This window comes from Oreochromis niloticus, linkage group LG10 (assembly GCF_001858045.2).
Source record: "Oreochromis niloticus isolate F11D_XX linkage group LG10, O_niloticus_UMD_NMBU, whole genome shotgun sequence".
In the NCBI taxonomy this organism is placed as follows: Eukaryota; Metazoa; Chordata; class Actinopteri; order Cichliformes; family Cichlidae; genus Oreochromis; species Oreochromis niloticus.
The window spans coordinates 16,470,940-16,497,497 of record NC_031975.2 but is presented as its reverse complement, the minus strand read 5'-3'; the positions used below and the strand labels follow the sequence as shown (position 1 = coordinate 16,497,497).

The following is a 26,558-nucleotide window of genomic DNA, read 5'->3' as shown; positions in this document are numbered from 1 at the left end:
AGCTGCTGTGTCCACAGTGTTTGCTCTACAGCCATCATTTTACCCTCAAAACGAAGCCATCGTTCTTCTCTTTCCAACAGCGTGTCTTTCAAAGCTCAGAGATGTAAACCTTTAAAACTGTGTGGATCCAAGTAGAGGGATCATATTTTAGTCATTCAGTGATTCAAAGAATATGAACTTTTAATATTCATTCAGATGTTTTCTGACTCTAAATAGTCTTTTCTCATTACTCAGGTTTTTCTAATTTACATTTAAAACATTTTCAGCTATTTTCCAACTTCTTCTCTGTGCTTGTCAGCTTTTAGCAGTTCAGCACTTTTGTTTTCAGGTGCAAATTTCTCTATTTTCCAGCTCATTCAACATTTTTAACTTAAAATTCAGCAATTAATTCATTTCAGTGCATACATTCAGATTCAAGCATTCACACTGCAGTTTCTTCAGAAAATGCACTTTCTAGTTAGTAATTACAAATTGCCCATTGGTGCGAGTGTGAATGTTTGTCTGTCTGTTTTTTCTTCTTTTTTTAAGTTTTAGCCTGTGGGAGACAGGTGTCATAACCACAAACCCTTCTGTAAATTAATAGCATTAACCTCACATGAGCCTCCCTCCATATGCAGTTACATGTTGTCATAAATGCTGCCAATGGAACTTGCGTAGGCTCTACTTAGTTTCACTGCAAAAGCATAATTCAGAGATTACACTTAAATGTTTCACCATCTCAATAACAGTGTTGTGGTAGATACTCAAAACAAATCATGTATCACACACAAGTTTTCTTAAAAGCAATGAATGCAATATGTTAATGATTTGCAAGAGAATGTCATGGTCTGTGGGAGCAGCTGAGGGGCTTTATGCATTTTGTCATCAGGATGGTTCCCTGGCTACTCTCCTGGGCGGAGCCACCTGGGTTGCACCTGAGCCCCAACCGCTGCCAATTACAGGAGGACTATTTAAGCCAGCGCTGCCTGCTACTTATTGCCAGTTTGTTCACCTACTGTGGTAACTAGGCCTCGTCTAATGCTCTACTCTGCTCTCATCCTATCTTTGTGTTTAACTCTGCTTCCTTCTGCACAGGTCTCCGCACCATCCCGCCCTGGACTCACCGCTCTGTTGTTCACTTCCTCCAGCGCTGGCTTCCTCGTTTCACCTCCGTCGTCAGCTCTCATTAAGAAAATCATCATCCAGTCGCTTCACCAGCCTGTCCCCCTTACAGCCCCGACGCTCTTGGTAAACTCAGTAAACTCACTGCCCCTCTCTCGATTCTCCCACGGAAACCCTCCCCGAAGTTCTTCAGCGTGGCCCTGCATCTAAGCCAACAGCACCTTTGTCACTTTCTCCTTAGTCAGCTGCTCCTTTTCCTGCGAGTAACTGCTTCTCCCTCTGTTTCAGAGCTCCTTTGGTTCCGATCACGGCCTCTCAGGACAGCCTTCCTATAAGCTGTCCCCATTCTCTCTGACTCCTGCTTCACTCTTTTCATCCTCATTTTGCTCCCATCTCTCTGTAAATAAAGTCTTGTACATAGTTCTCAGTCAGTGTATCAAGTCTGCTTTTGGTGCTGCTCTTGTACGAACCTCGGTTCCTTACTTTCTTTTTATTCTGTAAAATGACCTAAAATGACCTATTGTCTCATAATTACCAGCTGACAATATAAATCAATAGACTACAGTTCCACACATCAACAAATCCCTATCCTAAAGAGGACACGTTCAATCTTTCTTGATCATTTTAACACAACGCCAATGCTTGTCTGTCTTTATTTGTTAGCCCTGTGACAGACTGGCCACCTGTACATGGTAACTGGGAAAGACTCCAGCCCCCCATCTGCCGTGACTGGTTGGGTTAAAAGAGGCAGCAGTTGTTGTGATGCTATATAAACAAGGTCAGGTTGAGCTTTAAGGGGCAGCTTTATTGGTGTTACTTGAAGCTCAAAAATACAAAAACTCTGGCAAGAAATTAAACTGGAAACCAGTGAGGTGGGAAACTTGAAATTACAGGGAGACAAAGTCAACGTAGAACTGAAGAAACCCACAGGAACACAAATCTTGAGGGGAGGACATGACAAAGGATAAAGAAAGACCTCAAGGCATACCCTATATAATCCAGAGAAAAAGCTCAACAATCACATGAGCCCAACTGTGAGCAAGCACTTAGTGACAGTGGGGAGGAAAAACTTAGAAAAAATCTCAAATGAGTACAATTGAATACAAATGAGTAGAATCTCTTTGGTCACAGAAAACTCTGAATTTACTTATTATAGATTTTTAAATCTTGATGTTTTTGCTACATGTGCTACATTAGTCTTGGCCGACATTTTCAGCTTTAAAAATAATAACTTTTACATTAGATTGCAGAGGCCACATCAGAAGTTCAAGTCTAAATCCTTTTTAATAATTTTGCTGCAATTTTAGATGGAACTCTTGCTTTCTACAACTACATTACGTGGTAGTGGGCACTGCACATCATATAGCCCGACGGGCGGGGCTGAGATAGATTTTGGTCGCCCGACCGGAGATATCGCTAGCTCCGCGACGTCGGACTAGCGATTTTGCGAGCCCTGGAGTGGTACTGGAGGATAATGGAATACTTTATCATTTAGATTTTTTTTCAGTTTTTCATTGCTATGATGTTACAGGAGTATACATATGACTCATTATCTGATAACGATAGGGGCATGAATGACACGAGTCAACACAGGGGGTGTAGCCCTTTGCTGTGTGCAAGGCCTCACTCATCTTTTCTAATTCAAGCCATTGAATGAAACCTGTCCAACCATGTGTGTGCTGTTGGTGCCTTCTAGCCTGTTTTCACTTTAGTTTTACTAACTTGGTTTAACATAAAGGATCTCCAGAAAGTTTTAACTTCTGTTTTGTTTCTAGACTTACCCCATCAGGTCTCGGCAGATGGCCGCCCCTCCCTGAGCCGGGTTCTGCCTGAGGTTTCTTCCTGTTAAAAGGGAGTTTTTCCTTCACACTGTCGCCAAAGAGCTTGATCATAGGGGGTCATATAATTGTTGCGTTTTTCTCTGTATTTTATTGTAGGTCTACCTTACAATATAAAGCGCCTTGAGGTGAATTTTGTTGTGTCTTGGCGTTGTATAAATTAATTGAATTGAACTGAATTGAGACTCTAGTATTTTATGAATCTGTTACTTAGTATTATTAGCAGATACATGTAAACCTGTACAGTTTGTGAAGGTAGGCATGGTAATGAAATGAAAGAAATAAGAAAGCAGTTTTTCAAATATATGCATTTTTAAATTAGAAATACTCTGTGTCCATAAAAGTCAGAACAAAAAACTTTTGTTGTTTGTTTAGTTTTTTTTGGGGGGGGGGGGCGCTATGTGTTGTAGAAGAATATATGAGGAGAGTGTCTGAATATCTGAACAATTGTCAGGGTCGGACAGTTCCCCTACCGGTCGACCTGCTTGAGTTGGCATGTGTGTTTTTTCCTCTCTCTTCCATTCTTTGCGTCTCCCTGGCGATTGTTTATGGAGGTCGCATGGCAACGAGTGACATCCGACCCGGAAGTGCTGCCGCTCTGGAGCCGCCACACCTGCGACTGATTTTGGTCTCCTGCTGCCTTTAATCATGCACCATCTCAGGCAGAGCTATTTAATGGTGAGGCAGAATGACAGTCAGAGCTAGAGTACTGCACTAAGCCTGGTAGTATTCTCGGACCGTTCGCATAGAAAACTATTGCCTGCCACGTGAGTGATTAACTGTTCGCTGTTCTGTGTTCGACTAGTAGTGATGGGAATTCCGTCTCTTTTTAGAGAACCGGCTCTTTCAGCTCGGCTCACTAAAAAGAGCCGGCTCTTTCGGCTCCCAACCGGCTCTTCAGGTTGTTTTGTTGCTTTAATTAATTTATTATCAACAACAAAATTATGCACAAAAGGAATTACTAATGTAAAAAAAATTGTTTTTTTAAAATATGTTTATATATAAATATATACGGTGGCCCCTAGAGACAAAGCATGTTCAAACTCCAAAACACATTGCTAGCATCAACTGAACTTCCAAAACAGAGCTACTGTCGGGAGTGCTGGAATATTATGCTGCTATTTCTGCTGCTATTTTTTATAATCAGTATTATCATTCCATTAATTATTAATATTGATACTGCATTTAAATGTTTAAACATATTGGCACCCAATTAAGCTTTTATTACAGGTCCAGCAAGAACCACTTTAAACTGTTGCGTTGAATCTATAATTTTAAAGGCTTTTGAATGTGTTTATATTCTTACACTGAAGTCTTCAGTGGGTGAGAAACTGAGCTGCAGCGACAGGAAGTTACATGTTTTTGAAGTTGCAGGCTTTGCAAAAGTGAAACTGAAAGCAGAGTCTGAGTGCAAGCCAAGAGCAGGTTATTTAGTAGAGGCTCTTGATTAAACATTTACTCAACATATTACATATATAGTTCCAGTTAGGTTATTACATGTAAGGATGAGCCTCTGTTCTGGTGAAAGGTCAGAAGTGCAAAGGGTGAGAGGAGAGAGCATTTAAGGACGAGACACATACACACACATAGTTTCAGTTGTGCTGGCCTTCTGTCTAGTGGAAAGGTTACAAGGTCTAGCTGGGGAGCTGAGAGGTGAAACAAAGGGCAGCAGAAGCTGATATATACATACACACATATTAGATAGACTCATTTATATAGGTAAGAGTTTAATCATGTTTTGCTATAACTGCAAAGTTGGGGTGCATACGTGTTAGTCTGTTCCAGGAAGTACACCAGATGTCCCAGAGATAAGCGACAGCGAAGACGAGCTGGGGGAAGCACCTGGGGTTCGAGCTGAAGACAATGTTCTTTTTTAAAAACTGTGTTCAAAGTTAACTGAACGTTTGTGGTTTTGAGTTGACGTATGCTGTATAGAGTCTGCCTGACAACAGAAGAAGGGGCTGTACTATTCTCACCCCTATAAAGTCTTTGTTCTGACTATTGTAAGGTAGTTTGACGCTGAAATCTGCAGAGTGTTCGGACTCCACATGTGTAATTCATTAAAATGCCGTCTAATTGCACACGGCCGGATCAGTGGTCGTTATTTTTGGTCTTCCTCCTCAATATTCTGAACCCTTAACACTACCTAGATCACTTGAATTACACAATTGAAAGCATATGTGTTTATAAATACACAAACAATATAAATACTCATATATATTCAAATAATTAAAAAAAAATTTCATTTACCTGTTATTACCACACACCAAATCCAGTCGTTGGTACTTCCTGGCTTGTGTAAGTAAGTAAGTAAGTAAAATTTATTTATATAGCACTTTTTAAGACAAACGCTGTTACAAAGTGCTTCACATGGGAATGAAGGCATGTCAAACAGACAAACAATATAGCAATATAAATGAAGTATAAAAGCATATCAAACAAAGCAATAGTACAGTATAAATATAGAATAAAACAACATATTACACACTAACATTACCCAAATGCCTGTGTAGCCACTAGCATCCTGGAGCACTTCCGTTGTGTTTTGGAGTTTGTGTGTGTGTGTAATTCTGAGAAACAGGGTAAAATTATTGATCACATGAAGAAAGAGAGGTCCAAAAAGATAATATCAGCTGGTTCAGTCCCAACTGATGGTCTTTAAAAAATGTGCCTCATTACTAAGCTGTCACACAAGAAACATCTCATGATGGGTTAAACTAATGATCTCTCTCAAGGCCCTGATAACCTTATTGTTGCAAAACTTACTGATGTCATTGGTTACACAAGAATTCCTAAACTGCTGAACTTTCCAGTGAGCACTGTTGGGGCCATAATCCAGAAGTGGGAAGAAGATCATTTCACCATAAACCTGGTCTACGACCAGGTGCTCCCTGCAAGATTTCAGATGGAAGAGTGAAAAGAATTATCACAAGAGTTGTGCATTTATAAAGAAATGTGTGGAATCAGCAGGCATGACTGTTTTAAAGAAAACAATAAGTAACACACTCCACCAGGCAAGACTCCATTGCTGAAGAAAAAGCCTGTTGAAGCGCATTTAAAGCTTGCTAAACAAGTTGGGATGTGTTTTTTAGCACACGACACGGGCATGCTTCATATAATTGAGCGAAGAATGAATAGAAAAATGTACCAAGGTTTTTGTTTGATAAAAATCTGCTGCATTCTACCAGGACGATGATGAAATGAAGGTGGACATTTCAGCAAGACAGTGATCCCAAACACACAAATAAGAAAACTCTAAATTGGTTTCAGAGTGTTACGATTTAATGTTGTCAGTGTTTTGTTTTATGTTATGTTTAAGGATTTGTTCTCGTTTCCTGTTTTATTGTGAAGGTCTGCGTCTCATGTGAGTGTGTTCAGTTTTACCTCTGTCTCGTCTTGTTGATTATTCCCAGCTGTGTTCCCCACCTGTGTGCAATCTCCCTGTGTGTATTTAAGTTGCGTCCTCTGTCTTTGTAGTTTGGCTGGTCCGTCTGTGTATCCACAATGTCTCATCCGTGTGTTTCCCTGCTGCCCAACCGTCATCTGTTTTCTGCTGGCTGTTATTCGTGTTCAGGTTTGTGTTTCTGTTCAGGGTCAGTAGTTTAGTTTTTCCCAGTATAGTTTAGTTCTCCGTTCACCATTTTGTCCATCTCTTTTGTTGTGTTTGCCTTAGTGGCACCAGCCATTTTTAGCCAACCTGGTTGTCCTTTTTAAGATAAAGCCTCTTCTCACCCACAACCTGGTATTCATCTTCTTTTATGTTGCGGCCTTGAGCCGGGTCGTAACAGAATTGGGGGCTCGTCCGGGATCCGTCTGTCTCTGCTGGGGGGTCCGAGGGACCGCTTCAGCCTTCCGTCTCCGCTGGAGGGTCCAAGGGGCCTGTCCAGCCATCGTTCATCTTCGCTGGAGGGTCCGGAGGACCGCTTCAGCATTCTGTTTCAGCTGGAGGGTCCGAAGGACCGCTTCAGCATTCTGTTTCAGCTGGAGGGTCCGAGGGGCCTGTCCAGCCTTCATTCGTCTCCGCTGGAGGGGTCCAAGGGGCCTGTCCAGCCAACATTCGTCTTCGTCTCCGCTGGAGGGGTCCAAGGGGCCTGTCCAGCCAACATTCGTCTTCGCTGGAGGGTCCGAGGGCCTGTCCAGCCTTCGTCCGTCTCCGCTGGAGGGGTCCGAGGGACCGCTTCAGCCTTCCATTTCCGCTGGAGGGGTCCGAGGGGCCTGTCCAGCCAACATTCGTCTTCGCTGGAGGGTCCGAGGGGCCTGTTCAGCCTTCGTCTGTCTTCGCTGGAGGGTCCGAGGGACCGCTTCAGCATTCCGTCTTCGCTGGAGGGTCCGAGGGACCGCTTCAGCCTTCCGTTTCCGCTGGAGGGGTCCAAGGGGCCTGTCCAGCCAACATTCGTCTTCGCTGGAGGGTCCGAGGGCCTGTCCAGCCTTCGTCCGTCTCCGCTGGAGGGTCCGAGGGGCCTGTCCAGCCTTCGTCCGTCAACGCTGGAGGGTCCGGAGGACCGCTTCAGCATTCCGTCTGCCTGCAGAATAGCGGCCAGTGCCTTGTGCGCTGGTCCTCCAGGACTACAGCATTCATGGCTCTCTAGGTCATGAATCAAACATTTTCATTTGGGGTTAAATGTTTGATTTTTGGGTGGGGGGAAATGTTACGATTTAATGTTGTCAGTGTTTTGTTTTATGTTATGTTTAAGGATTTGTTCTCGTTTCCTGTTTTATTGTGAAGGTCTGCGTCTCATGTGAGTGTGTTCAGTTTTACCTCTGTCTCGTCTTGTTGATTATTCCCAGCTGTGTTCCCCACCTGTGTGCAATCTCCCTGTGTGTATTTAAGTTGCGTCCTCTGTCTTTGTAGTTTGGCTGGTCCGTCTGTGTATCCACAATGTCTCATCCGTGTGTTTCCCTGCTGCCCAACCGTCATCTGTTTTCTGCTGGCTGTTATTCGTGTTCAGGTTTGTGTTTCTGTTCAGGGTCAGTAGTTTAGTTTTTCCCAGTATAGTTTAGTTCTCCGTTCACCATTTTGTCCATCTCTTTTGTTGTGTTTGCCTTAGTGGCACCAGCCATTTTTAGCCAACCTGGTTGTCCTTTTTAAGATAAAGCCTCTTCTCACCCACAACCTGGTATTCATCTTCTTTTATGTTGCGGCCTTGAGCCGGGTCGTAACAAGAGTAATAAAATTAAACTTGCCCAGCAAGTCACCTGACCTAAATCCAGTTGAAAATCTAAGGAAAGAACAAGATACACAGAGACTTTAAATAGGGGTGGGTTTCAATTATCGATTTTGTGATTAAAATCGATTCTAGCTTGAATAACGTGATATCGATTCATTAAAATCCTGAATCAATTTTTAAACATAATGTATTTTGCCAGAAACTCCAGAATCTCAGGTTAAAACTCACGAAACTATTTCAACAACTACCAAACCGCTAAAACAGCAAATGAGAGCAGGTAAAGCCGTTGGCTTTCTCACGTGACAGCACGTACACGGTCACGTCATTGGGGCTGGAAGCCGACAGCTCACACATTCTGATGCTACCCCTTGGGAGCACCTCGCACCATTTTGTGGCCTTTGCATTTTTTAATTTCAAGCCATTTTCACTGTGTTGATTGGAATATAGCCAAATTTGCCAAAAGATATATTTTTTAAATTTTATTTTAAAATGAGTGCCATGGTTATAAGTATGAGCCGTAGTGCGGGAGTAGTCATTTTCACAATGGCAAGGTACTATAGCACTGAGGAGGTTTTGGAAATGGTGCTGGACCCTGATCGTGAGGATGGCTCTGCATCTTCATCTGAGGATTCTGGGGATGAAGCAGAAAATGTAGGTGGAAAAAAAGGTGGAAACGGAGGAGCTGGAGTCCAGTTCATCTGGAGGAGTGTCGTCGGACAATGAGAGCGGAGAGAGAGCTGAAGAGCCAGCAGAGTGGACGTCTAAGAACGGAAGAATTGTGTGGGCTCCCACAAATGCCGAGACGTTCCATTATGTCCCAGCAGCCACCGTACTTATCCCGGGACCCACACATTATGCCACCGCCTGCTGTTTCTCACAGATGAAATGGTGCTGCACATTGCGTCGGTGACAAATCTACAAGGAAGACGCACGATCGAAGAATGGAGAGACGTGGACACAGATGAAATAAGGGCTTATGTGGGACTGCTGATGTTGTCTGGTGTGTACCGTTCAGTCATTGCGCAGCCTCTTTAGTGAGAAAACCGGACGGCTGAATTTTCGGGCCACCATGTCGGTAAAAAGGTTTCATCACATCACTAGGGCATTGCGCTTCGATGATAAACTTTCCCGACGCCGAGATGACAAACTGGCTCCAATACGCAAAGTCTGGGACATGTGGGCGCACCGCCTCCAGATGCTGTTCTGCCTGGTCAGGGACGTGTGTGTGGACGAGCAACTTGTGCCATTCAAAGGCAGGTGCGGATTTAGGCAGTACATGCCAAAAAAGCCTGCTAAGTATGGCCTGAAGATTTGGGCACTATGCGATGTCAAGACATCATATGCCTGGAAAGTGCAAGTCTACACAGGCAAAGCAGCTGGCAAACAGGCGGAGGTCAACCAGGGGATGAGGGTGGTCCTAGAGATGACAGATGGGCTCAAGGGACACACCGTCACTTGCTACAATTTTTTCATCTCCTTTCCTTTGGCAGATGAGCTACTAAAGAGAAAAATGGCCCTGGCTGGCACAATTCGAAAAAATAAACTCTAGCTTCCGTCAATTTTGCTTAAGACAAGAGGGAGAGAGGTGCACTCCTCCATCTTCGCCTTCACGAAGACGCACACCCTGGTGTCTTACGTCCCCTGACGCAGAACAAACGTCCTCCTGCTGAGCACAAAGCACCATCCATAACCGATGACACCAAGAGAAAGCTAAAAATAATAACTGAGTACAACAAATGTAAAGGAGGCATCGACAACCTTGATAAGGTAGGTGTCATTACCCATCAGTTAAGCACACATTTATTCATTCTTACTCATATATTCTTGTGTAAAATATAAATAGGTTTAATGTATTTGAGTTGTTTTTTTGTTTTTTTTTGTTAGGCTGTCGGCACCTACTCATGTAGGAGGCACACAGCACGGTGGCCATTGGCCCTATTCCACCACCTCCTTGACGTCTCCCTCTACAATGGCTACATCTTGTGGAACGAAATTGATAGTGATGGGAATTTCGGCTCTTTTTAGAGAGCCGGCTCTTTCGGCTCGGCTCACTAAAAAGATCCGGCTCTTTCGGCTCCGAACCGGCTCTTCGGGTTGTTTTGTTCCTTTAATTAATTTATCAACAACAATATAAAATTATGCACAAAAGGAATTACTGATGTAAAAAAACGTGGTTTTGTTTATATATGTTTATATATAAATATATACGGTGGCCCATAGACACAAAGCAGAAAGAGAGTGACTAGGAACAGGGATGGAGGAGAATCACGAGCACAGGAATGTACCTGGAGGAGGAACAGAAATTCACCGCCACGCACTGTTTGAGCACTGGAAGGAGGACACGACTGACTACTTTGCACATTGAACTGTTGTTAACCTTTGCCACTGTAAATAAACACACTGCCTTTCATTCAGAGCGCCGCACCTGGGTCCTGTCTTTCTCCAGCTGTGACAAGAATAGCTGAATGTGTTGCACTGCATTATATGACTTACATCGACATGTTAAGGGGTTACTCCAACAAAATATAAGTGAGAACAATTTCTTTGGTCACAGAAAAATCTGAATTCACTGATTTTCAGATTTATATTTTAAACTTCTTTTTTTTTATAATTTTGATTTACAGTGACAAATACATACTTCAGTATTTTTAACATTGGATATGAAGACTAATACATTAGATGTGTCTTAAAATGCTCTAAGATGCAGTATTCTATATAAAATACTTGGTCAACATTTTCAGCTTCAAAAAAACTTACATTACATGGTACTGGGCACTGCACAAGTTCAAGTCTAAATCCTTATCAGTATTTCGCTGCAATTCCAAACTGCGCTCTAGTTTGCAACAGCTTTAATGATTCTTTGATCTCCTGTGTCTGAAGAACATAGATAATCGGGTTTAACCCTTTAAAGCCGGTCGGAGCGGGCACGCTCCGTTTTGCGTAACTATTTTTAAATCCCTGTAGAACCGGAACCGCGTAAGCAAGCGCAATAATTTTTTTTGCATATGAAACCAGAGGAGTTGTACTTACATCTTATGCCATCAGCTTGTCCTAGGTCACGGTTTCCTTCCACATATAGCTTTGCAAAAATTGCATAAAAAGCGCTTGCAGGAACAAAAACATAATATTCCAGAAACACACTTTGCCGATCCGATCAGCTGTTCGTAACACTTCCCACATTGAAACAGATGTCAGCGCGAACGATCGCATATCCACCATTTCCTGCCCGAAACCGGAAGTGACGTCATTTTCGCGGAAAATGTAGTTCTTTACTTGTAGGCCTTGAAAGCCTATACTGGTGTTTTTGTAAGTCATATTTGACTTGCTTGCTTTTCTGAATAGTTTCTAGGATGCTTAGAACTCGAATTGCAAGGCTGGAAATAGTTTTTTTTTATGCACATGCTGTTTTCTTTGCAAATTTGCATCATAGGATTGTTTTTCGTTTTTCCTGCAGTATATAAAAATTGGTGTATCTCAAAAATAAAACTATGAAGACACTCAAAATAAATTTCCTGTTGTTGTAAACTATTTTTCCAACTTTTTTGTATTTAAAGTTTTGAGGGATAAACCTCTTAAATTTCTCCAAGTAGAAAAAACCAAAAACGATTTTCAAATTTTTTGTAGTTTAATTGCAAAGAAGTGCAATAATGTAGTTACTATGGACTTAATGCATACATATTATTAAAATATGGGCTATAACAGTTGTATTGATGGATAGCAACTTGAAATGCTCCCAAAAATGGCACTACAGCATGTAAAACTATAAAGTAAGCTCTGGCGGACTTGGTTCTATGGTAGGTCTTAAAGGGTTAACATGGGAGGCAATACAGTGGTAATAGAAAGGCTTATGATTCTAGCATTTGGATGTATTACGTTCCCAAAGATATACACAAATGTAATAGGAAGGAAATAAATTGCCACTAATGAAAGGTGACCTATGCAGGTTTTGAAAGCTTTCACTCTTTCCCTAAATGTAGAAATTTTTGACAAAGAATAGCCAATACAGCAATAACTTCCTATGATAAATGCCAGTGGAAACCCAAGAATTAGAATTGGTGCCAAACCAGCAATTGCACGATTGTGGGTGACATCATTGCAGCCAAGACAATACATAGGACCGTGATCACAGAAATAGCTCTGGATAACAACAGACTTACAAAAAGAGAGTCTTGTGAGAAGGCCAACTGCAACGAGTATAAGAGTTATGGCAAAAAGCCATAAAAAAGCGATCAGAGATAAAATGAGCTTGTGGCTCACTCTCATTTGATAGTGCAGAGGGTACATGATAGCCATGACTCTGTCAAATGACAATACAACCAGATTAAAAGCCTGCATCGCATAAAAAGTAAAGCTGAAAAACATGAAAGTCAAGCCGTCATTGTATGAAATATAATAATGGTCTAACAGAAAAATGTCAAGAACCTTTGGCATCAAAGAAGAGCTACTTAACAGGCAGTGTTGGTCAAGTTACTTGAAAAAAGTATTCAGTTACTAATTACTGATTACTTCCCCCCATAAGTAATCCCGTTACTTTACTGATTACTTATTTTCAAAAGTAATTAATTACTTAGTTACTTTTTAAAAACACAATTTACAACCTGAATAGGTGATAAAGCGATAGATCTTTCAGCCCAATTCTTTATGCAGTCTCTTCTTAAAACTTGTTTTATTAGTTTTAATCTTTTAACTTTATGCATCAAGCAAAAATTAAATTATATGCAACATTCTCTGACTGGAAGAAATTTGTTTAACATTTAAACCTATTTTCTGCACATTCCAGCACATAAAATAAAATATGGTGCAAGTGTGCCGCAGCGGTCAGTTGAAGACTCCGGGAGTTTCTCTGTGAATTTCCCATTACAGTTGTAGCGCACTCGGTGCTTGCTTGGAAGTTTAGGGGGGTTTTTTCACTGTAAAAAGAAGTTTTCTTCCCACGCACAACGGACACTAATGTTTTTGTCACTTTTTATGGAATCGAACTCAAAATAAGGTCAGTACATCCACGCTTTAAACGCTGCATGCTCATACTCTCTCCCACACTCGATATATTATCCATTGTTGATCTGCAGACAGCTGTTGTCACGAACGTCACACTCGCTTACGTCATTGTCATGAGACATTCTTGGAAAAAACGCAGTAACGCAGCGTTCCTACGGGAAAGTAACGGTAATCTAATTACCATTTTTGCAATGGTAATCCCTTACATTACTCGTTACTTGAAAAAAGTAATCGGATTACAGTAACGCGTTACTGCCCATCTTTGTTAACAGGTCTGTAAATGCAAGGTAAACAGCAATATATTTAGGACTTCTCAAGGTATGATCCAATGTTATTACAGTCATCACTAATGTGTTTCCCACAACTCCAAGAACGTAAATAAAACACAGAAAGACAAAATAATATCTAATGTTAGGGTATGCCAATAAAACCACTTATTATAAAATATGCAGGTCGCACAAAGGTGATATTGTTCTCCATAGCTGAGTTAATAAATGCCATGTAAAGTAGTGATGGGATTTCCGGCTCTTTTTAGAGAACCGGCTCTTTCGGCTCGGCTCACTAAAAAGAGCCGGCTCTTTCGGCTCCGAACCAGCTCTTCAGGTTGTTTTGTTGCTTTAATTTATTATTAACAATAATATAAAATTATGCACAAAAGGAATTATTAATGTAAAAAAAAAAGGTGGTTTTATTTATATATGTTTATATATAAATATATGCGGTGGCCCCTAGAGACAAAGCACGTACAAACTCCAAAAAGCACGTACAAATTCCAAAGCACGTACAAACTCCAAAGCATGTGCAAACTCATTTCTAGGGTTAACTGACCTTCCAAAACAGAGCTACCTAGATCACTTAAATTACACAATTGAAAACATATAAGAATAATAAGAATAAGATAACCTTTATTAGTCCCACACATGGGAAATTTGTTTTGTCACAGCAGGAAGTGGACAGTGCAAAAGTTATGAAGGAAAAATTAGAATAAAATAAAATGAGAATAAATACAGTACACAACTGTACAGAATAGAATAAAATACTATATACAGTATATATGTATTGTTTGTGTATTTATACACAAGCACTCATATATACTCAAATAATTTAAAAAAAAATGTTCATTTACCTGTTACTACCACACACCAAATCTGGTTGTTGGTACTTGCTGGCTTGTGTAGCCACTAGGTAACAAAAGCTCAACACTGCGCCTGGCATCCTGGAGCACTTCTGTTGTGTTTTGTACGTGTTTTGGAGTTTGTACGTGCTTCTGAGTTTTTACGTGTTTTGGAGTTTGTACGTGCTATGGAATTTTTACGTGTTTTGGAGTTTGTACGTACTTCAGGGTTTATACGTGCTTCGGAATTTGTACGTGCTATGGAATTTTTACGTGTTTTGCAGTTTGTTCGTGTTTTGGAGTTTGTATGTGCTTCAGGGTTTGTACGTGCTTCAGAGTTTGTACGTGCTTCAGAGTTCATACGTGTTTTGAAGTTTGTACATGCTTTGTCTCTAGGGGCCACTGTAAATATACTTTTATTTATTCACTCCACATAAAATGTAATAAATAAATCATATAATACTAAAACCAACTATTCACATTTCAACTTTTAACTATTTACATTTTCAGCTTTTTCCTTTTAAACAAATTTAAAGTGAAATAACACAAAACACTGCAAACCGCAACACAATTAAATATAAATTAAAATATGAAAACAAAAAGATGCACATTCTCTGTCATATGGGCCTGCATGAATCAACTTTCTGAATCTGGACCATTACTATACCTTTCTAATGTGACGTTGTTGTCCCTGGCGCTCTTTCTCTCTCTTTCCCTCCGTCTCAGTTGCTGTGCTACTGCGAGTGTAACTACCGTCCCTCCCCCCTCTGCCCAGCGCAAAGCACAAGGCTCGCGTGCAGAGTGAAGCGGAAAAAAAGTGCGAGGGACAGGGTGAGAAAAGGAAAAAAACCCCACACTGCTCGCGATAAGGAGCCGGCTCGCGTCGTTCACGTCAAAGATCCGGATCTAACGGTGCGTTCACACCGAACGCGATAGAGGCGGCCAGAGCGTCAGGTTTACATGTAAAGTCAATGGAAAGAGCGCGATGACACGCGATTGCGCGTCCAGCGAAAATTCGGAAGCAGATTTGCTTCGCGAAAATGCCAAAACGCCTGAAACGCGCGTCAGTGTAGCGCGCCGGGCGCGTTTGACTCGCGAAGAAGACCGCTATGTGTTGCATTTTGTGCACACTCGCTTATCGCGCCAACTGCTCGAGTTGGAAAATCTGAACTCCGGTGTCAATTCGCGCCGCGACAACCAATCAGGAGGCTGGTGACGTGGCTCTCTAGGTACTGACGCGTACTGTCCCGCTATTTTCCCACTGATGTACAAATACCTTTCCGCTAACAAGATAATGTGTTTATTCAGAGGACATCTGCAGGAGAAAGTGGAAGAGCCTCAGGGACACATATAATAAGGAGAAGAGGACAGAGAAGGAGAAAAGGAGTGGGTCTGCAGCAGGATCGGGGAAGAGATGGAAGTTCTTCGCGGTCATGGGGTTTCTGGACCCCTTCCTCACCCCGCGGGAGACTAGCGGCAATATGGTGCGGACCGTGGAGAACTTCCCCCCCGAGGACCAGGGACAGCCCGGAGAGGCAGCAGGGGAATGTCAGTCAGAAGGACAAGGTTTACAGTGAATTAATGTAGGCAGTTAATTTATGCGTGTTGTCATATTGGAATATATTTTGTTTATTAATAAAACAGTATACAGTGGTCCCGCTGTTCACCCGTCACATTTCGCTGATTTTTGTTATTGCACCATACAGCTTTCAACAATGCGCATTGCATTCTGCAGCCTGATTGACAAATCTCCTCCATGTCGTGTCTCCTGCGCTTGCCAAACTTATCATGTTTGGTTTTGATAACCATCACGTCCAATAGAAAAAACAGCACAAAAACACTCATAACTATGACCCTCATTCGGAGATACACACCTGCACCGCGAGGGAAAAAGCGCACGAAAGTGGCGCGCAGACGGAGAAAAAGCACAGCATAATAAAACTTCCTCCCACATTTCCGGTTCACGCGCGTCAAAATATGCAATTCGAGGTGCGAATGTGCACGCGTCAAATTAGGGGCGTTTTCGCTCGCGTCTATCGCGTTCGGTGTGAACACACCGTAAGAGCCATTTCTTTCGCGACCGACACATCACTAATGTAAAGAGCTTCAGTTCAGTTCATTTTTATTTCAAACATTTCAAACATGTGCCTTCACAATCATTACAAAATATCATTTCATTATTTGTTTGAAAAGGAGTAGGCAGAAGTATTTACTTATTTGTCCCTACCCCCTTAAGTTTTACCTCTCATTCATTTAATTTTCTTTTAGTCTTAAATTAAACAAACAACATATGAAACAAAAGTAAAGCAAAACAAAACAAAACCTACATAAATCAAAAACAAGAAATAAGCAAGCCCCACCACAGTATAGTTTCTTTCATATGAAAAATACAGAATGTGTATATTTGCAGATTCACAAGTTATGGAAAAACAAATAAACCAAAAAAACAAAAAGCTTCTGTTAATCTTCTATAATTCTCTGTACTCTGTCCTTTGTTTGGGCAGCCTCTATTCTGCGAAGCTTAGCTAAAAAAACAAGCAGAACAACTCTGTGCTCTGATACTTATAGCAGTGCTCTGTTCTCTTGTGTACAGCTCTCCTCACGTGTGTGCATGTCTGCATAGTAGGGATGGACCGATCTGATATAAAGTATCGGTATCAGTCCGATCCTGACCTAAATTACTGGATCAGATATCGGGGAGAAATAAAAAATGTAATCCGATCCATTAAATATCACAAAAGCGCCTCACAACTTGCAACATGGTGTAACCCTAGTGACCTTAGCATTCGGAGCATTATGCATCATGCGATAGAGCGCCTGTTGTGTGAGAAACCTGTGGGCGGTCTGGAGTTACTTTACACTGAAAGCATCTGGAGCTTCGCTACATGCTGCCCAACCAGGTGTTCTGCCAAGGTTGACCACCCCCGACAAAACCTGCTCCCCCCGCGCCGTGAACACCCGTCGGGCACGGAGTGCATATCCAGTTTACTCCGCCTCCATTACAGACAATTAGACGTGGAAGTAGTGATGTTTTAGTTTTGTGAAAAAGTGAAAAATGAGTGTCGCTACATTACCTTTCAGTTTGAGGGTTACATCAGAAAATTATATGTTTATTGTTCTCACGTGGTATCGGACAGGATTATTTTAACAAACGAAGGACATTTAACCTGATAATTATTTTAATCCTCCTGTAAATTTACTGTATAAAGAGCTAAAACCTCCAAAGTTTCAGAAGTAGTTTGTCATTATAAGAAGTGTTTGTGAACTAAAAATCAAGAATGTGGGATACTGTTTGCCCATGATTTGGAGAGCCCAGCGTGTGCTCCCGACGCAGGGGAAACAAATTCTGTCAGGGACACCCACCCCAGCATGACACATAGCCAAACAGTTTCATGGTTCGAAAAAAAAAATATGAAAAACACTTTTTTATAAGTTTTGTATAGAAATTACACAAAATTCAGTCTCAGGTTAAATGTGATAGAAATAGCTTAGACTGACATCCATCTTGAAAAAAGATGAGTGTCGTGAAGCCGTGTTTACATTTATTTGCAACACTTTCCACTCTGGATGTCTATTTATGTCAAACTTTAAGTATAAAAGGGTCCATTCTACAACCTGTTTTTTTTTTTTAGTTGTTGTATATAAACATTATTTTGTGCTGCTTTTGCACTTCTTTTTTCTGAACCAAAGAGTTTTGAAATGCATATAATTGCATTTTAAATTACATTTGAATATTACTTTAAATACTTAGATTTAAAGTTCTGCTAAAAGTTCAAATAAAAAGATCAGTATTGCTGAACTGCAAAATATTTTGGGTGCAGTGTATTATTTGCATACAAGTATAACAGAATAGCTTTAGTGTTTATTAAAATTTTAGTATGAACTTATACAAAATGCAGCAAGACATTAAAAAAACAGCTTTATTGATTATAAATTAGACTATATCGGATTCATATCGGTATCAGCAGATATCCAAATGTATGTTTCGGACATAACAAAGTGGTATCGTGCCATCTGACCTCACCCCCAGTGACAGGTAAGTCGTCCACCTTCCCCTCCAGACCAGAGATGAGCTTATTAAAGATTATAAAAGGCCTGACGGGGCAGCACGGTGGTTAGCACTGTTTCCGCACAGCAAGAAGGTCCTGAGTTCAATTCCACCATCAGGCGATGGTCTTTCTGGAGTTTGCATGTTCTCTCCGGTTTCCTCCCACAGTTCAAAGACATGCAGTCAGTGCCATGTGAATTTAGAACTACTCTCATGCTCAAACATGGTGGTTTGTAATAGGTCAAGCTGTGGTTAGCACAGATGACCAATAACAGAGCACAACTCTGGTTCAGATTGACCATGATGTTCCTCCCAAGCACTCTCATGCAACCCACCCAGCAACTCCAATAATACTGGGTACTCTGAACTGTTTTTGGTGTATAGACACAAATGTCATTGAGAAGCCATTCTGACCTCAAGGTGCAGGGAAGCAACCCTCTCATCAGCTGGAGAAAACCGCAACATTACAGTGGTCCCTCGCTATAACGCGGTTCACCTTTCGCAGCCTCGCGGTTTCGTGGATTTTTTTTGTGCAATTTTGCATGCTTTTTTTTCACAGCGCATTGTGTTCTGCGTCCTGATTGGCTGTAGACCATTGTCAATCAATCTCATGCCATGTCTCCTGTACAGTACAGAATGCATTCAGCTTGTCAAATTTACATGAATCTTCGATCGCTCGCAGTGTGACTCTGAAGTGCTGTGCTGTACGTCTGTAAGTTTTCTCCCCAACAAACACAACAATGTCGATGAAACGTTTTGCACCGTCAAAGGCAACCGCGGGTGCCTTAGGTTTCATTTCATAATACTGGAGTTATTTTTCTACGAAGGTTTGAACTTTGAGAGAGTTTAAACAAGAGAAAAGTGTGAAAATGTTCATGCCTGTCTGAGAAGAGTGTATAAAGTGTGTAGTGAGGGGTTTTACAGCCTTAAAACATCTTTCATCTAAAACATTTTTTTAAAAATAAAGCTGGCTACTTCGCAGATTTCACCTATCCTATCATGGGTTATTTTTAGGTTAAACTGATTCAAGAGCCTGAGCCATGCGCTAAGATACATTCAACCAGCATCTAGTTTATATCTCTCAACCTCATGCACCAGCGCAGATTCCTTCCCCTCCAGAGATTTGAGGTTCAGTGTGCCACAAATAAGTTTTGAAATCCGGGTTTAGAGTGCCAGGGCCACCGCTTCCGAAACCAGAACCTCAAAGATAAAGTAAATTCAAACCCCTACGGTGCCTGTTGTGGGCAGTGGTCCTGGCTGAGCCCAGCTTGGCCCCATGGGCCAAGGCCCAACCACTAGATGCTTGGCCAGAGTTGCGACAAGAAAAAGCCTGTTAGAGATAAGATAGGATAAGACTTTATTGATCCCATCCCACAGTGAGGAAATTTTTGCGTTACCTCAGCTCAGGTACAGATATCAGAAGGAAAATATAGCTTTAACATAACTATTCTACCACTACTGTTCCTATGTAAGTAGTAGATATCTATAAGCATAGACATGTACACGCACAGACACATGTACACACTAAATATACATACATACATATATATACATATCACCCAGTGTATACCATCCAATATCACCCAGCTTGAGGAGTCCAGATCCTCACTCAAACCTGGCAGCTCTGCACTCACCTTCAAGACTGAGGACGTGGTGAGAGCCCTCAGGAGGACCAGGGAGAGGAGCTCACCTGACCTTGACAACATCAGCAGTCGAGTTCTGAGGCACTGTGCAGGGCAACTAGGAAGTGTGTTCCAGACTCTATTTCAACAATCAAGTGACAATCACACCGTCCCCCAGCTGTGGAAACATTACATAGTCATCCCATCCCCAAAAGAAACAACCCAAAGTCTCTGATGGATCTTCGTCCTGTGGCCCTCACCTCCTTGGTGATGAAGGCCATGGAGAAGGTCATAAAACAGCACATCATAAGAGCAACTGACCCCCTGATGGACCTGAACATGAGCAAAACCAAAGAGATGGTGGTGACCTTCTCCAGTAAGCAGAGGGATCTGGCTGCTTCAGTCACCGCCACCATGGGAAGCCAGTGGAGGTAGTTGAGGAGTACAAATACCTGGGAACCATCTTTGACAACCTCCTGAAATTCTCTACTAACACAGAGGAGCTTCTCAGGAGGTGCCACCAACAGCTATACCTCCTTAGGAAACTCAACTCCTTTGGAGTCAGCACACCCATTATGATGACTTTTTACTATGCCTTCCTGGAAAGTATCATGACCTTCTCCATTATCTGCTGGTTCCACTCCCTCAGCCTTCAGAACAGGAACAGACTGCAGCACACTGCATCAGTGTGCTCTAAAATCATTGGCCTGCCTGTCAGAACTCTTGCACAAGTTTTCAGCCAACAGGCCCTTAAGCAGGCAGCTAAAATCATCAACAACCTCTCTCATATTCTTCACCCCTCAATCCTGCATTCCCTGCAGGACTGAGAGGAGGAGAGCCACCTTTGTTCCCAAAGCCACTCTGCTTTTTAACTCCAGCCGATAAGACCATTTCCCACACCAGAAACATAAACTACTCTACACTCTTTTTATACTGCCGACACTTTATTCACTTTTAGCCACTTACAGTTATTTATTCACTTATTCAGTCACTTTAATTTTAAAACTGTGTAATTTTAAAACTGTGTATATACTGTATATTCTGTGTATTTATTATCTCATTCTTATTGCCTGTTTATGCCCTTTCCTTATTTTCAACGTCATCCTGCTCTGTTGTATCTTAATTGCCCCTTGGGGGATACATAAAGTCTCTCTGATTCTGATGTATACACACACGTCATATACACGTCCATACACATAGAAGGTGCATTATGCATGAAGTGGTGACCATGGATCTCCACAATGTCCAGTGACTTATGAAATCGTGATTGAGGAGTTATAGAGTCTAACTGCTGTTGGGATGTGATGTGTAATGTAAAACAGATGTAATGTGAAGCATTACCAAGATTCCAAGATTCTTTATTTGTCACATGCATAGTCATACAGTACAAGTACAACACACAGTGAAATGTGTATTAACACTAGAATTACTGAGCCTTTTTTCCCTGGTGCAAGTCCCTACTACTAGATTTACTGGCCTGCGCAGATTTGCGTAAATTCCCCCCGACCTTAACACCTCTTGGCACCCCGCTGAGATTTTCACAGGTCGTCAGCTCCATTGTTCTCCTGCTTTTGTTGTGCAAACACACCCTCCCCCAACCCCTAACCATGAGAGATTCAAGTTTTTCCTTCCCTGCAAGGCTGCTTTCCTTCCTTACCTGCCTGCATGCCTGTCCATAAACATATATACACAGAGTTGTACATATATTTATATATTTATATAGCCACACCTTATATAATATGCATAAAGTCTAGTTATACACACAGACACATCTATATCATATATACACACACATATATATATATATGTATATACATACATATATATATATATATATGTGTGTGTGTGTATATACATACATATATATATATATATATGTGTGTGTGTGTGTATATATGATATAGATGTGTCTGTGTGTATAACTATGTATGTGTGTGTATAACTATGTATGTATATATATATATATATAAAATATGTATATATGTATATATATATAAAATGTTTGTATAGTGCACTTTCTATACCGTGCTCTGTCCACTTTTTTGCAATGACAATGCAGATTTTCCACTTGTGGGACAAATAAATGCAGATTTGCTGTGTGTGTGTGTGTGTGTGTGTGTGTGTGTGTGTTTGTGCAACATTGGCATTTGTTTACTTAGATCCAAGGCAGGCCAAACCTCTGTGTTACAACCTACATACAAAAGACAGACATTCACAATATATGGGTACACAAGTCTGTTTTATTTCAAAGTCTTTCAAACTTTGAAACGAACCTTGGTAGGGAACAGCATTTCTTGCAGCTGGCAACAACGGTCGTGCATTCAATATAGTTGTGACTTCCGCAAAAAATGTGGTCAAAATCTCATGAGTAAGTTGAAGCATTTCTATCAGGCATTTCTGAAAGTTGTAACACAGAGGTTTGGCCTGCCTTGGATCTGAGCAACTCTGAGTGAGCAAATGCAAATGTGCCAGGCCTCAAGGACAATGGGTGGTTTGCACAACAAAAGCTGTAGGAGAAACAAGCTGACGACCTGTGAAAATCTCAGCAGGGGTGCTTAACACCTCGGGACTTGCACCAGAAAATAAAAAAGCCAGTAATTCTAGGGGGTATTGGGTTTAGGGAAGTTACGCAAATTTGCGCAGGATAGTAAATCTAGTGTTAACAGAGCAATGCAAGTAGAATAAACAAAGTGACCAAAGTAATGTAAACGGAGTAATTGAACAGAGTAATTGAACAGAGTGACCAGAGTAAGGTGAACAGAATAACCAGAGTAATATAAGCAGTGAAGCAGTATGATCAGTGTAGCAGTGTGTGACGAAATAATAAATCAGATATAATATGAAATATGACAGTGAAAATTCTGAAAGATGTCAAGAATATGATAATAAGGTTGTGTTCCAGACCCTTATGGTGATGCTATGAGGGGAGTGGGGGCATGTTCTGATTTAGGACTCAGATGGCCTGAGGATAGAAGCGCTTCTTGAATCTCTCTGTTTTTGTCCTGATAGTGTGGAACCTTCTGCCTGATTCGCAAAAGTTGAAACAGTTTGTTACTAGAATGGGACGAGTCCTTTAATATCCGAACTGCTCCGGACCAACATCTCCTGTGGTAACTGTCCAGTAGGGAAGGGAGAACAGACCTGCAGCAGCATTCTGCCGCATGGATCACTCTCTGAAGAGTTTTTGGTCCTGAACACAGCTATTTCCATACCAGTATGTTCTGTGTGAGGATGTGCTCCACAGCACCTGAATAGGAAGTCCTAAGGATCATTTGAGAGACCCCATCCCTGTTGGAGATGGTACAGATGCTGTCTAGCCTTTTTGGACTGGACCTGAATGCAAGCAGACCATGTCAGGTCTGAGGCAATGTGAACACCTAGATACTTCAGGGCAGTACCCTCTCCACTGGAGCTCCGTTGATGATAGACTCACTACTGACCCCTTCTAAAGTCCACCACCAGCTCCTTGGTCTTGGTCAGATGTTCAGCTGGAGGTGGTTGTCCTGACACTACGATGCCAGGTTCTTCACCTCATCCAAATAGGATTGTTGATGGAGCAAACTTAACAATGGTATTGGAGCCGTGAGTGGCCATGCAGTCAGAAGTATAGAGGGAATACACCAGTGGCGAGAGTATGCACCCCTGTAGTGCTCCTGTGTTGGTAGTGATGTTGTCAGAGACACGCGTACTCACCCTCACCACCTGACATCTGCCAGTGAGGAAGTCTAACACCCATGCACACAGATCCAGACAAACTGACACAGTATCTCAGTCAGTCAAACAATATAATGGTCAACAGTATGAAAGGTAGAGTTCAAGTCCACCATCAGGAAATGCCATTATTTAACTACAGTGGCTTGCAAAAGTATTCGGCCCCCTTGAATTTTTCCACCTTTTGTCACTTTACAGCCACAAACATGAATCAATTTTATTGAAATTCCACGTGAAAGACCAATACAAAGTGGTGTACATGTAACAAGTGGAACGAAAATCTTACATGAGTCCAAACATTTTTTACAAATAAATAACTGACTTTGCATGGAAGATGTTGCTGGACTCTGCAAAGAGTTGTTTTTGTAAAATGAGGTCTGTAAAGCCAGACTGAAAATGATCAAGATTCCTTTATTGCTGTAAGATGCTTGGCCACAACCTTTTCTAAAACCTTAGCAAAAATCTAAATTATGAGACTGGCATGTAGCTGTCTAGAAGAGAAGGGGCGAACTTATTTTATTTTATTTTTTTCAAGTAGGCGGATAACAACATTTGTGAACCCAGGCCTGCTGTACAGCTGACACAAGGGAAAAGAGCACTGCTGTAAGTATCAGAGCACAAAGTTGCTCTGCTTCTATTTGCAGCTAGGCTTCACAAACTAGAGGCTCCCTAAACAAACGATAGAACACAGAGAATTATAGCAGAATTATAGAAGATTAACAGCTCTTTACATGGCATTTATTAACTTAGCTGTTGAGAACATCACCTTTGTGCGACCTGCATATTTTATAATAAGTGGTTTCATTGGCATACCTAATATTAGATATTATTTTGTCTTTCTGTGTTTTATTTACATTCTTGCAGTGGTGGGAACCACATTAGTGATGACTGTAATAACATTGGATCATACATTGAGAAGTCCTAAATATGTTGCTGTTTTTAACCTTGCATTTACAGACCTGTTAAGTAGCTCTTCTTTGATGCCAAAGGTTCTTGACATTTTTCTGTTAAGCCATTATTATATTTCCTACAATGACTGCATGACTTTCATGTTTTTCAGCTTTACCTTTTATGCGATGCAGGCTTTTAATCTGGTTGTATTGTCATATGACAGAGTCATGGCTATCATGTACCCTCTGCACTATCAAATGAGAGTGAGCCACAAGCTCATTTTATCTATGATTGCCTTTTTCTGGCTTCTTGCCATAACTCTTATGCTCATTGAAGTTGGCCTTCTCACAAGACTTTCTTTTTGTAAGTCTGTTGTTATTCAAAGCTATTTCTGTGATCATGGTCCTATGTATCGTCTTGGCTGCAATGATATTACCCCCAATCGTGCAATTGCTGGTTTGGCACCTGTTATAATTCTTGGGTTTCCACTGGCATTTATCGTAGGAAGTTATTGCTGTATTGGCTATTCTTTATCAAAAATTTCTACATATAGGGAAAGAGTGAAAGCTTTCAAAACCTGCACAGGTCACCTTTCATTAGTGGCAATTTATTTCCTTCCTATTACATTTGTGTATATCTTTGGGAATGTAATACATCCAAACGCTAGAATCATAAGCCTTTCTATTACCACTGCATTGCCTCCCATGTTAAACCCAATTATCTATGTTCTTCAGACACAGGAGATTAAAGAATCATTAAAGAAGTTGTTCCAAACTAGGGCGCAGTTTAGAGTTGCAGCGAAATACTGATAAGGATTTAGACTTGAACTTCTGCAGTGCCCACTACCATATAATGTAAAAGTTTTTTTGAAGCTGAAAATGCTCACCAAGTATTTTATATAGAATACTGCATCTGAATGCATTTTAAGACACACACATTAGTCTTGATAAAAGACTAATGTATTAGTCTTCATATCCAATGTTAAAAATATTGAAGTATGTATTTTGCACTGTAAATCAAAATCATTTAACAAAAAAAAGAAAAAGTTTAAAATACAAATTTGAAAATCAGTGAATTCAGATTTTTCTGTGACCAAAGAAATTGTCCTCACTTGTATTTTGTTGGAGTAACCCCTTAACATGTAGATGTTACATCAACTTTTATCAGTGTCACAGTGGCAGCATCACTGTTAGTACAATTCTAAAATTCTAAAATGATGTTATGTTCATAATGGGTGTGCTGACTCCAAAGGACTCCAAAGGAAATTTGTGAAGTTTGTGATTTATAGACCTCTGTAATGTGTGTTAGTCTGACTAACACACATTATAGAGGTCTTTATTGGACTATATTGAAATTGTGCTATTAACTGTATTGAAGTACAGCAAGTGAGTATAAATAAAAGCAAAAGTCCAACTATAAATTACAACTTTTTGTCCATACTGATATAGGTTTTGTATGAGACCATATTAAACTGAAACTGGAAATGCTGTCTGATATTTATGTTTTTAAGTCATATATGCAGTATGCAGTGCAACACATTCAGCTATTCTTAAGGTATTCAGACACTCTCCTCATATATTCTTCTACAACAAATAGTCCAAAAAACAAACAAACAACAAAAGTTGTGAACTTTGTGTGTGAAGTTTTTTTGTTCTGACTTTTATGGACACAGAGTATGATACAGAGTATGACTAAATATGTTAATCTGTATGATAGACTTTAAACATAATGTCATTACATTAAATTTTTAAAAATGCATATATTTGAAAAACTGCTTTCTTATTTCTTTCATTTCATTACCATGCCTACCTTCACAAACTGTACAGGTTTACATGCATCTGCTAATAATACTAAGTAACAGATTCATAAAATACTAGAGTCTCAATTCAGTTCAATTCAATTTCATTTATACAGCGCCAAATCACAAGTTGCCTCAAGGCGCTTTATATTGTAAGGTAGACCTACAATAATACATACAGAGAAAAACCCAACAATTATATGACCCCCTATGAGCAAGCCATTTGGCGACAGTGTGAAGGAAAAACTCTCTTTTAACAGGAAGAAACC

At 40.9% G+C, this 26,558-nt stretch overlaps 1 protein-coding gene, 1 long non-coding RNA gene and 1 pseudogene across 2 annotated transcripts; 1 reads left to right on the top strand and 2 right to left on the bottom strand.

Annotated features, from left to right (window-relative positions):
* Positions 1–7,901: 7,901 nt before the first annotated feature.
* LOC112848030 (uncharacterized) lies at positions 7,902–14,922 on the bottom strand. The gene is made up of 2 exons (XR_003221905.1): positions 14,887–14,922; positions 7,902–8,158 (listed from the first exon to the last, which is right to left on the bottom strand). It is a non-coding gene; the product is annotated as an uncharacterized LOC112848030 (long non-coding RNA).
* On the bottom strand, positions 10,769–13,641 carry LOC100710629 (olfactory receptor 1500-like; annotated as a pseudogene).
* Positions 14,923–24,331: 9,409 nt separating the features above from the next.
* On the top strand, positions 24,332–25,300 carry LOC100710363 (olfactory receptor 1500-like). The gene has a single exon (XM_003458278.1). The coding sequence runs from the start codon at positions 24,332–24,334 to the stop codon at positions 25,298–25,300; it is 969 nt and encodes a 322-aa protein (XP_003458326.1).
* The last annotated feature ends 1,258 nt before the right edge of the window (positions 25,301–26,558 follow it).